This window comes from Saccopteryx leptura, chromosome 1, assembly GCF_036850995.1.
Source record: "Saccopteryx leptura isolate mSacLep1 chromosome 1, mSacLep1_pri_phased_curated, whole genome shotgun sequence".
NCBI lineage: Eukaryota > Metazoa > Chordata > Mammalia > Chiroptera > Emballonuridae > Saccopteryx > Saccopteryx leptura.
In genome coordinates this window covers 184176904-184191023 of record NC_089503.1, presented here as the reverse complement: position 1 = coordinate 184191023, position 14120 = coordinate 184176904, and the positions used below count along the sequence as shown (strand labels likewise).

Genomic DNA, 14120 nt, shown 5'->3' with positions numbered 1-14120 from the left:
TAGACTTGTCTTGTGCTTTTCCACTCACAACATTTCCATCTCAGGTGCCTCTTCACAACTAGTGGGCATCTAGTTAAAAGGAGAAATAGCCAGAGCCAGTGTCCCCTAGCTCCCTGTCTTACTCAGATGTCCCACAGCACAGGAGGACTTAACGTCATTTCAGGTGTTTCTCTGGGCATGCTGGCATGGGTCAGGGCAAAGCACAGACCCTGTGGCCTATGGCTTCTTTGGTTGCTGGGAAGAGAGGAAATTTCTCTGCTTGCTGCCCAGCCCTGCCCTGCCGTTCACCCCTGCCACCTCTACTACTTGGGGACAGTTGACCACAAACACTACTTTGCCAGGATTATCAGCAAGCTGTTGATACATTAAGGAAAAACTTGTGTCAGATCTTTTTTCCTGGAAAATAACCAGATGGTTTTTGGGCTCATTTAAAGTATCCTTGTTTTATTCGTTTGTTTGTTTGTTTTGTTTTTCACTGCTGCTACATTTTTCTGCTTGCAGAGCTTACTTGGGCAATACAGATCTGTCTGTGCAGTATGAATAGGCACCTCAGAGAAATCCTGTTAATGTATGTAACAAATTATCAACAGTGTCAGAGAGTGACAGCCCCCAATATCAGTTCTGTCTTTCTCTTTTGAAGACAGCTCACTGTCTTTGAGTCATTTGGTCATAAATCCTTCTAATCTAGAATGAGAACTACATGACTGTTTTATTCGAGATCAAGCCATTAAGTTGTTACCTAACCTCAAAAAAGGTAGGTGACAGAGTCTAATATTCTATGAATTTGTTAAGCTGTCTTACTGGTTTTGTTCCGTCCAGAGGCATTTTATTTGATATAACCTTTATGAAGCAAAAAAAAAAAAAAAGGCTATTACAAAGATTTAGAATGAAATGCAAAGAGACAGAAATGGAAGCATATGCCATGCTCATGGATAGGAAGAGTTAACATCATTAAAATTTACTATCTGCCTGACCAGTGGTTGTGCAATCAATAGAGCATTGATCTGAGGTCCCAGGTTCGAAACCCCAAGGCCACCAGCTTGAGCTCAGGGTTGCCAGCTTAAGTGTAGGAACATAGACATGATCCCATGGTCAATGGCTTGAAACCAAGGTCACTGGCTTGCACAAGGGGTCACTGGCTCAACTGAAGCCCCACCCCCATCAAGGCACATAAGAGAACCAATTAATGAACAACCAAAGTGATGCCACTATGAGTTGATGCTTCTCATCTCTCTCCTTTCCTGTCTCTCTCAAAAACCAAAAAAATATACATACTACCCAAAGCAATCTATAGATTCAATGCAATTCCTATTAAGATAACAATGGCATATTTTACAAAATTAGAACAAGTGATGTAGAATTTATATGCTGCCACAAAAGACCCTGATAGCCAAAGCAATCTTAAGGAAGAACAACAAACTTGGAGGAACTGCTTTATATCAAACTATACTACAAACCCATTGTAATCAAAACAGCATGGTACTGGCATTAAAACAGACATAGATCAATGGAATAGAATAGAGAGCCCAAAAATAAGCTTACACTTACAAGGCAATTTATATTCGACAATGGAGGCAAGAACATACAATGAAGTATGGATGGTCTATTGAATAATGATGTTGGGGAAATTAGACAGATACATATTCCCCAGATTCAAGAAAGTCTACATGTTATATGTTAACAGTTTTTCCCAAAAGCTGTAAATTACTACTAACAGGCATATCCTTCTGGTGCACAGGAGCCTGTTTGTAAATACCACTCCTGACCAAGACAAATAGGCCTTAAAAGTGAGAGGGAACAGGGATGGAGCCAGAGACAACAGAGAGAGCACATTTCATCTGTCTCACTCCCGAAAATCTCCCTGGAGGCAAATGCGATAGGAAATAAATTCACACACACACTGCACATCATACACACCCCTCAGACACACACACCTCACACATCCCTCATACACACCTCTCTCACACCTCAGACATCTTTCATACATACCTCTCACACCTCTCACATCCCTCATACACACTTCACATCTTCACACACCTCACACACCTCATATCTTACACATCCTCATGCACACCTCTCACATACCTCACACAGCTCTTACACATTGCTCATATATACCTCTCTCACACACTCACACCCTCATGCACACCTCTCACACACCTCACACAGCTCTTACACATTGCTCATATATACCTCTCTCACACACTCACATCCTCATGCACACCTCTCACACACCTCACACAGCTCTTACACATTGCTCATATATACCTCTCTCACACACTCACACCCTCATGCACACCTCTCACACACCTCACACAGCTCTTACACATTGCTCATATATACCTCTCTCACACACTCACATCCTCATGCACACCTCTCACACACCTCACACAGCTCTTACACATTGCTCATATATACCTCTCTCACACACTCACACCCTCATGCACACCTCTCACACACCTCACACAGCTCTTACACATTGCTCATATATACCTCTCTCACACACTCACACCCTCATGCACACCTCTCACACACCTCACACAGCTCTTACACATTGCTCATATATACCTCTCTCACACACTCACACCCTCATGCACACCTCTCACACACCTCACACAGCTCTTACACATTGCTCATATATACCTCTCTCACACACTCACACCCTCATGCACACCTCTCACACACCTCACACAGCTCTTACACATTGCTCATATATACCTCTCTCACACTCACACATCCTCATGCGACTCACATACACCTCACACCACACCCTCATGCACACCTCTCTGACACATGCACACACACACGATGTATAGTAAATTCCTGATACTTTGGAACAAAATCATCTCTTTTTTAAAAAGATTAATTCACCAGTAATGTGAAAATTGCCCTAAAAATGTTTATAGAAAATTCATTCTTGAATAAAGCTAGGATGTGAAATACGATAGCATGTCTTTTTCTCAATTAAAAATTACATGAAAATTCATAAGCATCATTTTTCTCTGTCAGTCACTTCCCACTCTACAAAAATAGCTTTTTCCATACTGTCATGTCAAAGTGGGATTTGCCGCAGCTGGTGCCACAGTGTCTTCCTGAGGTCTGGCCTGCCGCGGCCTTGTTCTCCCTGGATGGGAGGTCAGTCCTGAGCCTGCCTTCCCTTGCCTTTGGAGCAGATGACTTGTCTGGTTTCTCAGTCTCACAACTGGAGAGGAATTTCTGCCTTGGGATGAATCAGAGCTTGCCTCACCCACACTTGATTTAGGTGATATTTAGATGATATTTTGGACTTAAGGCTGATGCTGGAATAGACTGATGTTTAGGCTGCTAGGATGAGTATGAATTTATTTTTCATGTAAGAAGGACATGAATTTGGGGGATCCAGAGGATGGAGTTATGGGCTGAATTGTGTCTCCTATCAAATTCAGAATGTCCCATAATGTGACTATATTTGGAGACAGGGCCTTTAAAGAGGTAATTAAATGATCACGTGGATGGTCCTAACCCACTAGGACTGGTGTCCTCATAAGAGATTAGGATAGCGACACACATAGGAGAAGACCATGTGAAGACACAGAGAAGGGGGCCATCTTCAGAGCCAGAGAGAGAGAGGCTCAGAAGGAACCAACCCTGCCCGCACCTTAATCTTGGAGATCTGGACTCCAGATTTGTGAAAAAATTAATTGTGTTGTTTAAACCACTCAGGCTGTGGTATTTTGTAACGGCTGCCGCAGCGAACTACACAGCTGGACAGGCCCGAGACGGGGCTGGAGGAGCGGGGCCCAGCTGTACAGCAGGTGTGCGTTACAGCTCAGGAGCCCTCTTCCCAGCTTGGGGCAACCAGATCCTGTCACCACCTCACTCTGCTGCTCTGTATTGCAGCTGTAACAAATCACCGCAAACTCAGTGGCTTAAAATAACAAAATGTATTGTATTACAGTTCTGGAAGGTCTTACTGGACTAACATTAGATGTTGGTAGAATTGTGGTTCTTTCTGGAGGCTCTAAGGGAAAACCTGTAGTTATGACTTCTCCGGTGAATTAAGATCTCCCTTTCAGACTCCTTGTTTCAAGCTGATGGGACTTCTGTTATCTGGGAGGCACTCCAGAATGTCTACTCAATGTGTGAAATCTTTGTGACAATTCAAAACCAATTTATCTTAAAGCTGGGGAGAAGGGGTCATGAGCAATGATTGCTCTGAATACCGGGGGAACCTGTCCTCAACTTCTGTGCCCAAAGCAGTGCCATCTATGGGCCATGCCTCGAGCAGGACTCCAGGGAGAGCCTGTCCCAGAGGTCATCTTTCTGCAGGAGGGAGATGGGCTGTCATCTCTCTGTGGAGTGTCCCCAGCTTTAAAGCCACCTCTTCTAAATGTGCTTTGGTTACAGTCAGATTGTTTCTAATGTGTAAGAACAGTGCATCAGCATGCTAACCAGAGTTGTCGCTGAGGAAAGGTACTGAGATCAATTTTTGTTTTCTTTGCTCTGAACTCTATCTACAATGGACATATCTTTTCATAATAAGAAAAAAAATCTGTTTCTGTCGGGCAGAGGTCTGGCTAGAGCTGGGGTGGTGATTGGGAGAGGGGCATGCAAGTCTAGGAGGCCTCTCGGGCGCAGCTCAGGGTGGGCACCATGGGAGCTGGAGCTGTCTGCGGACACCTGGCTGGTGCTGCACCTGTCAACTCATCTCTAGTTGTGATTTCAGAGCCTCAGAGCAGGAGCCCTGACCCAGCCTCTCCTCTGACGACTTTCAGCTGCTGCTACCACCAGCCTGTCCCCTGCCCAGGTCTGTCACTGTGCCACATCTCAGCAGGTAAGAAAGTGATAAATTCCATCTAAGAGTTCCCTCTGGAGAGCAGATGTCCAGTGGTAACATGTGGGCCTGGGGTAAGGCTGGGTGTCAGGGTCCTTCATGTGTGGCCAGGTGCTCACATCATCATTTTCTTCTTCCAGCAGTTGTCACCATCCTTCCCCCCTCCCACATTCCATAGCAGACAGGGACCTTTATGAAGCCTATTTCACAAATTGCCCTCCACCTCACATTATCCCTGTGGGTGGATGTTCCCCCTGTTGGGGCAGCAGGGGGAAGAGGACCAAGCCATCTCCAGGGGTGCAGGGCCTCAGTTGGGAATCCAATCTCTGTGCTCCCTTAAGGAAAAAAGCTGCTCCCTGTTCAGCTTATGTGACCAAGGGGACATCAGTCAATACCTCATACCCACCCTTCCATCTAAGCTGGTTGGTCCCTTTAGGCCAAGCAACTGTGCTCACCAGATGAAACTTATCTGTGGCTTGTGGAGCTAAATCAAGTTAAGAAGGAAAGCTGAAAGGGTACAATGACATCCACTCATCCAGAAATTCCAAACACTGTGTTCCAAATCATATCAGATCAATGGTACTGGTCTACCCACCCTGCATGCCACCCCAACTCTGTTTACTGAGTTGTGCACAAGGAACAGCCCATCAGAACCTCTCATTGGACCTGTCTGTGTGTGAGTGATTGAGTAGGCCAAGGACAAAGAGCTGTCTGGCCACAGCAGTGACAGAACCTTGTCCCTTCTGCCTCATCTTCTAAAAACCCGTGAGTCGAGTTAGTAGTGCAGCTGTAGCCAGGTGCACGTTTAGCTCTATTCCATCCCCACTCTGTCCCCACTGTTGTTTTTCTTCTTGGGTCAAGGTAGGGGGTAGATACTCAAATACACATATGGAGAGAGACACTCATCGTTCACGCAGGGGTGTGCATCCGGATAAAGGAGGACTGCGTCTGTTATTTGAGGGGAATGAATAACAGGTGTCTGGCCAGGTGGGCAGGGACTCAAGACCCTTCCTATGGGGTCACATCTTTCAAGACTTGGTTGTTTTTAACTCCAGTTGGCAAATCCATTCCCTCCTCCCCTGCCAGCTATCTTACTGGGTTACCTTGCTGACTGACCCCAGGGGACAGGGGCCTCCCTGCTACCTCACTCAACTCAGGCATGGTTAGGGTCACTTGAGGTGGGTCTGTCCTAGGGGAACAGGACAGACCAAGTGTGAGGGTAAAATCCTGTTTCTGCCCTGAGGTCCCCTGGGCAAGGAGGGGTGGCCTGGCAGGGGGCAGCATTGGCCAAATGCTTCCACTCGAGAGCTCTGCGGTGGCGGACTTCAGTTACTGCGTCTCCCTGAACATGTTCCCACATTTGAAAGTTAAGGGGATTGGAGCCCTAGCCAGATGACTCGGTTGGTTAGAGTGCTGTCCCAAAGTGCAGAGGTTGTCAGTTCAATCCCCGATCCGGGCACAGGAACAGAGCTATGTTCCTGTCTGTCTGTCTCTCTCTGTCTGTCTCCCTTCCTCTCTTTATAAAATCAAAAAAATAAAATAAAATGAATATTTTTTTAAAAAATTAAGAGGTTTGGAGCTGGACCTTTAAGTTCCCTTCTAGTCATAACACTTGGTGATTTGGAGCCTGGCTACTCAGTGTGTGGGTCATGGCACCACCAGCAACTGGGACCAGTTAGAAATGCAAACTTGGGACCAGACCACAGCCCACTCAGTTGGAATCTGCATGTCATCAAGGTTCCATGAACAATTTAAAAAGGATTGTTCATGGGACACCATGCAAGGTGATTTGGTGACATAAGGGAACAGGAAAGTGGGACCAGTCACAGCCACATGGTCTCCGCCTCTGGTACCTGCCAGAGTCACCTGATGAGGTTGAAATGCAGTTGCCCAGGTGAGTGGGTCACAGGCAGGCTCCCAGCACATGTGCTATGAGACACCTTGTACATGGAGAGCGCTAACACGCACACGTGACATAGCACACGGCCACTGCTGGCCAGAGTGACATCTGTAAATGAGGTCAGCAGGCTTAGAGCAGGAGCGGAGGGGTGAGACGGGCAGACCCTTTGTCTCCTGTACCAGGAATGTGCCTCCCATTGGATGTTCTGCATCATCACAGTTACTTCCTTAGGGACCCTTCCACCACAAGTTATCTCTCTGCCTCCTTCCTGAGCTAGAGTGGAAATTAGGGAGGTTTCTGCTTTGTGGTGGTGGCTTTTTTTTTTTATTTTATTATTATTATTTTTTACAGAGACAGAGTCAGAGAGAGGGATAGATAGGGATAGACAGACAGGAACAGAGAGATAAGAAGCATCAATCATTAGTTTTTGTTGCGCATTGCGACACCTTAGTTGTTCATTGATTGCTTTCTCATATGTGCCTTGACCACAGGCCTTCAGCAGACCAAGTAACTCCTTGCTTGAGCCAGTGACCTTGGGTCCAAGCTGGTGAACCTTGCTCAAACCAGATGAGCCCGCGCTCAAGCTGGCGACCTTAGGGTCTCGAACCTGGGTCCTCGGCATCCCAGTCTGACACTCTATCCACTGCACCACCGCCTGGTCATGGCTGTGGTGGTGGCTTTTTAAGGTTATGAAGAAGATATGAATGTGCAGAGGAGAAGGCATGGGGAAAAGTGGGGTGACTCAGGGACAGAGCCATCAGGAGGGGACGGTCCTCCCATGTAAAGAATGAGCCTAGCTGGGTAGAATATATCCTCAGGGCCTGAAGCAGAGCATCCGGATCCATCTTCAGTGAGGCTCCAGATCAATATCTCACGAGTGTCCTGACCCTGCTGTGGGTCAGTCCCTCCAGCGGTTAGTCTGATCAGACTCAATCAGGCAGCTGCTGAGGCCGGGACTCTCCTCTTGTGCCTCCACTATGGAGAAAACTCTCTCTTGCAAGTCCCCTGTACACTCCCTGCGCGACCCTTTGGTAAGACATGCTCCTGCGCTCTGGCCCAGCTGCAGGGAGGCGGAGGTGAGAGTACGGCATTTCAGCCCCTGGAGTGGCAGGTGGCCCTGCTGGCTGGGACCAGCGTTGAGGGCAGCCAGCGGCAGCAGGCCCTGGTGCGGTGGAGCGGCCACTGCACTGAGTGGGGACAAGGGTGTGGTGGGTATGGGGGGCAAGGGGGCAGGAACAGGGGCTGAGGAGGCTCTGCCCTAGTGGCCATCTCTCTGTTCCATGGAAGTTATGACAGAGGTGGTGAGAAACAGTAAGACTGAAGACTGAGCCTATCTGGAGGGAAAAGGAGATCACCATCAGTGGAGGAGATGGCCTGGCCACTTTGAGGACCTGCAAAGGCTGGACTGTGACTGATGGCACCAGCCACAACATTGGGGAGTTTTTCTAGCCATGCTTAGTGTCCTTCAATGTAAGCAGAGGGGGGACAGAGTTGGATGACATAGGTCAGGTTTTAGGGACAAAGGCAAGAAAACAGGTCTTGGAGTGTGTGATGGCAGTCTTGGGTCCTGTCATTTGGGCTGCCTGTGGAGGTGATCAGAGCCTGGAAAGGCTGTAACAGATGACAGCATGGAAGGACACATTGTTTGCAGGCAGAAGAGCAAGGTCCAGGGCAGAAGTCAGAGGGCAATGGCCCAGCCCAGTTGTGGTCTGGAGGGGACAGGTAGTGGGGACAAGGGGATGGAGGGCTAACAGAGAGGATGTGAGACAGATGAGAGTCCAAGGGTCTCACTCGCAGGTGCTGGGGCCCTGCCCCCACCGGACGAACAGGAGCGCAAGGCTCAGCAGAATGTTCAGCAGGTTCCCTGGGTGTCAGAGGTGGTGCAGGAAACACAGCTTCTCTTTAACAACGAAAGGGAGGAAGCTGAGGAGGGGCCGGGGTCTGACAGGGCTTTTGTCCCACTGGTAACATTTTCTCCATACTTACACTATACTCACACCCACCCACACTTACACACATTCACACCCACATACACTCACACACCCTCTCACACTCATACTCACGCTGTCATGCACACCTGCCTTCTCACATGTGTGCTTACACACACTCAACGCAGAGCAGAGCCCGCTTCTCTCTGCCCTTCCCCTCTGTCCGCCTCTTCTTCATTCCTGCTGGGCATGGGTCAGCTTCCTTTCTAACCATCCTTGTGGCCTCTGACCTCCCTACCTCCTGGAAGCCCAGAGTCGTGAGGGGGGGAAGAGAAGAGTAGATTCTGGAATGGGGGAGGGCCAGGATCTGAGGCAATGATTTGAGGGTTTCTTTTTTTTTTTTTTTAATTTTTCTGAAGTTGGAAACGGGAGGCAGTCAGACAGACTCCCGCATGCGCCCGACCGGGATCCACCCGGCATGCCCACCAGGAGGTGATGCTCTGCCCATCTGGGGCATCGCTCTGTTGCAACCAGAGCCATTCTAGCACCTGAGGCAGAGGCCATAGAGCCATCCTCAGCGCCTGGGGCCAACTTTGCTCCAATGGAGCCTTGGCTGTGGGAGGGGAAGAGAGAGACAGAAAGGAAGGAGAGGGGGAGGGGTGGAGAAGCAGATGGGCGCTTCTCCTGTGTGCCCTGGCTGGGAATCGAACCCGGGACTCCTGCACGCCAGGCCGACGCTCTACCACTGAGCCAACCGGCCAGGGCCTTGAGGGTCTCTTTTAACTTACATCAGGCTGCGGAGGGCTGAGAACGAGATTGTGTGTCCTCCCTCCTTTTGCATGGACACACATGACACACCCCTTCACAGAGGACGGTTTCACAGGTCCACACAGGGACACAGACCTGGACTCACAAGCACATCATTAGAGTGAGAGGGGGTACCTGCTCCCCCAATCTCAAACCCCCAGCTCCTCATAATGCTCCTCTTCCTATTGAGTAAAGCCTCAACCAAGATGGAAACATACCTGTTAAGCTCTGTCTTACATGATCTATATCTTATAATGAGAAACTTTTATCTTTTTAAAAATTGCCTGTGGACAAATGAAGCCACCACCACACTCATCTGGGCCAGAAAATTAGCACGCGTGGGAACAAACCTACAGTGTGTGGTCTGCACACCAGGACACTGGCTGAGCCTCCTCTCACACGCCCTCAGAAGTTGTCACCTACCTGACCCATCCCATGCTCTCAGGCTTGGACGACTCAACCTCCTCTGAGTTGTTTCCCATTTGATGGGCAGAAGCCTTTTTGTGAAGCAGTTAACATCTTAGTCATGTGGCACCATGACCTGTCTTGTCAAAAACTTCTCTCTTCTAAAAAAGCAAATCTGTGCTTGGTATGTGTGTGTGAACACACACATGCTGCTGTTTAAAAACAAACTCCCAACATAAGACTGTCAGCTTTTGGAATGCTAGCAAATTTTACATTAATAACAAAGCACTTGTGTTCATGGAGAACGTGTGCTCAGAACTGCAGGTTGCTGGGCAAGGCCACATGATGCAGGGCAGGCAGAAACCTGAGTTAAGCTTCTGAGCTAAGAGTTTTGAGTTCTGGGTCCACAAATTTTGACTATAGGACCTTTCACTGTTGACTTAATTCCTCTGACTTTTGAATTTTCTTTACATACAAAATGAACTTGGTATGTTTTGCCAACTTCATGAGCTGCTAGAGGAATGAATGACATTACTAGGAGAGCACTGTACAAATGACAAGGTATTACTTAGAGTCGTGGGGGCAGCAAAATGACGGGGACCATCTGGGAGCTGCTTTTCCCTCTCCTCAGGCCAAGTCTTTCCAAATATAAGCATCGTCACGGTGGTGGGGCTCTCCTTTTCTTACCCCAGGACAGTGTGCTCCCAAATACTCCAGCCGGGCAGACCAGCAGTGGGTGGCAGACGGGGGAGCCAAGGAGGGCTCAGTCTCCCCTTTAGGAAAGCAGCACCTGAAGGCCTTTCTCTGTGGCTGTTTCAGGGCCGGGGATGAAGGAGGGCAGGTCCAATAACAGCACCACCAGCATCTCGCAGGCCCGCAAGGCTGTGGAGCAGCTCAAGATGGAAGCCTGCATGGACAGGGTGAAGGTAAGCCCCGCCAGCTCTGTCCTGTGCCACACGCACCCACAGCAGGCCTCTCATGTCCCAGGGAGTCTGTATCTCATGCAGCAGAGTATCCAGCCAAGCTTGGTGGCTGTAACGTTCACAAACGAGAGTTTGCTTCAGCGTTCCACCGGGCCCACAGATCCAAGTGATGCATAGTGCAAGAGCTCGAGAAATAGGCTCAGTCCTGCGGCTCTGTGTAGCTCTGTTGTCATGCCAATAAGTGAGAAAGAGTTTGACAATGAGATCAATCATAGTCTTCCTGCCTGATCCAGTGTCTGAGGTTAGACAACACTGGGTATTTTGACGGGTACTTTTCGGAGTAAAGCACAGAGCCATGCACTGTGTTTGTCCAAAGTTCCTTCGGGGAAAGTGCAGGTGCCAGCCACCTTCCACCGAGACTGGCTCACTGGTGAGCATAGGTCCCTATAGGCTGAAGTCAGGTAAAGTTACCTCTTCTGCAGATTTCACCTGGAAGCAGGCCAGAGGCTCTGAGGTGCTGTTTAGATTCATTTACTTTAATGGAGCCTGGTTACCAGTAAACCTAAGTCTACTGATTCTGTGGTCTGTGGACACAAAATCAGGGGCTCACCCAGCCATCTGAGATTCAAAACAGACTCCACAGGGCAGTGGATGACTCCTGAAGGCTCTGTGCTGGAGATGCCCCTCACCGAGGCCTCCCCTCATGCTCCAGTTATGGCCAGAGAGCCAGCTTTCAAGTCCACACTGTCCCAGGGGGCAGGAGTGTACACAGAAAGTGACATGACGATGGAGCCATCAAGGAAGGGACACAGCGAGATGCCATGTTGTACAGCCATCACCACCATCTGTCTCCAGACCTTGTTCATTATTCCAGAAACAAATTCTTACTACACACAAACTTCCATTCCCCTCCCCAGCCCCTGACAACCACTACTGTACTCTCTGTCTCTATGAATTTGCCTGTTCTAGGTACCTCATTCATAGCGTTTGTCCTTTATTGTCTGGCTTATTTCACCTGGCATATGTCTTTCAGGATTCACCCATGTTATAGCAGGTATCAGAATTTTATTTCTTCTTATGACTGAATAACACTCCATTGAATGGATGCAGTGCATTTATTTATCTGTTCATCTGTTGATGGACTCTGGCTTGTCTTTACCTTCTGGCTGTTGTGAATGGTGCTGCTGTGAACATGGATGTGCAGGTGCTTGAGTCCCAGCTTTCACTTCTTTGGGGTGTTGCCCAGCAGTGTAGAATTGCTGGACCACACAGGAAGTCTAGGTTCAGCTTTTTGAGAAACTGCCAGACCAGTTTCCATAGAGACCACAGCATTTTACTTCTCCCCAACGATGCCCAAGGGTTTGTTTCTCTGTATCTTCACCAACATTTGTTATTTTCCTTTTGTTTTACATTATAGTCACCCTAGTGGGTGTGAGGCTCACACAGGGTTTTAGGCACCAGACACCCCTTGCTTCAGGACTCTGTGGCTTTGGTGGGAAATCTACTTGATGCAAATTTTGACCCAAAAAAATGGTGTGTTTTCTTGTCAACTAGCCAGACAATAAAGATGGGGTGCAGAAAGAGAGGGAGCTGCCAAAGAAACACCACACTGACCCTGCCAAGGACCTTGCGGAGCAGAGTCACCAGGGAGAAGAAGCAGACTTTCTAGGCTGGTGAGAGGTCGCTGCAGGGGAGGGAGAAGGAGAAGGATCCTGCACGGTGGGTGAAGAGCAGAGGGAAACCTCAAGTCAGCCAGGAGGAGAGGAGCCGTCACTGGGACTGACAGAGGCCAGGTCCAGATGCAGGGAAAAGAGGACAGTCTGACTGAGCCTGCAGAAGTGGGCTGTGCCCTGGGCCCTGCACAGGGGGCTGAGTTGCAGGGTAACAGCTGGAGGCTTCGAGAGAAATTGCTGCAATTAGTCCCACAGAGCTGGCGCCCAGGTGGGAGCGCCACAGGTGGGGACCCAAGGACAGCTCAGCAAGGGCAGGTATCTGCACAGAAGCAAAAAGGGGTGCCATGGCCAGTGTGTGGCCAACTGCAGAGCCCTCCCCCCTGGGCTTTGTGTCTAACAGGGAGGGGGAGAGAAAAGACATTCGGAGCTCATGGGAATGAAAGGGAGGTCTGTTAATGGGGAGTGAGGGAAAAGATAATGGCATTAAGCAGTCGTTTGGGTTGCAAAGGTCATAAAAATTATGGTTCAGAGAGGCCTGGGCAGTTCGTGGAGGAAAAAATGTAGTTAAAATACCACTATCATCTTGAGGTCCTGTTTGTCCCCCCAAAACATTGTTTGCACAAATGCGCCTGTGCCAATGTAGACTTTGTTCCAGAGTCTGAAGGACAGGATGGGGGGAGCGGGAGGGGGCCTGGGCAGCACATGAACATAGGCAGGGTCAGAGACCTCTACACTGAACCTCAGCGCCCCCCCCCCAGCACTCCAACCCTCACCAGTTCAATGTTTGAGCACCTTCCCCCACTCAGCCCTCTCCCTAAGGGCCCACCCACTCCCCTCCACACCCCAATGCCCAACCACCCTCCACCCTCCTCTATCCTGCCTGGAAGCTCAGGGGGCATTTCCCAGCAAAGGTGGGTGTTCCCCTTTGAGAACCATTTTAGCTGCTAAGAAGTGTGAATGTTCTCCGTGTTACCATAAGCACAATGAAGACTCAACATAGCACATGTATGCTTTCCAAAAGCAAAGTGTTAGAAGATAATGCTCAGGATCCTAAAAAAGAAAAGAAATAAAAGTTCATAAAAGATTACTATTTTGGAAAGGGAAAGAATAGTCACAGCCTTATTCATTAGAACGTGGTTCTCAAACTTTTTGAAGTCCGGGCGCATTTAAAATCCTACAAATAATTGTAGGTGCGCTATATACAAATTTCTGAGAAATGTTACAATAATTAAGTCAAATATTAAAGAAAAAAAATGTAAAGTCCAAGCATGCTTTTATGGTAATTAAACAAAATAAATATGACAAAATTAAATTTATTCTGACATTAAAAAACATTTTTGGCCCTGGCCGGTTGGCTCAGCGGTGGAGCGTCGGCCTGGTGTGCGGGGGACCCGGGTTCGATTCCCAGCCAGGGCACATAGGAGAGGCGCCCATTTGCTTCTCCACCCCCCCCCTTCCTCTCTGTCTCTCTCTTCCCCTCCCGCAGCCTTGGCTCCATTGAAGCAAAGATGGCCCGGGCGCTGGGGATGGCTCCTTGGCATCTGCCCCAGGCACTAGAGTGGCTCTGGTCGCGGCAGAGTGACGCCCCAGAGGAGCAGAGCATCACCCCCTGGTGGGCAGAGCGTCGCCCCTGGTGGGCGTGCCGGGTGGATCCCGGTCGGGCGCATGTGG

General features: G+C 49.0%; 1 protein-coding gene across 1 annotated transcript in view; it reads left to right on the top strand.

Annotated features, from left to right (window-relative positions):
* The window catches only part of GNG4 (G protein subunit gamma 4), a 53052-nt gene that overhangs the window by 15080 nt on the left and 23852 nt on the right, over positions 1-14120 (top strand). Inside the window, exons 3-4 of the mRNA XM_066382692.1 lie at positions 4706-4813; positions 10673-10779. Coding sequence (XP_066238789.1) covers positions 10681-10779 — 99 coding nt within the window. The 5' untranslated portion in view covers positions 4706-4813; positions 10673-10680. The remainder of the gene's footprint in view (positions 1-4705; positions 4814-10672; positions 10780-14120) is intronic.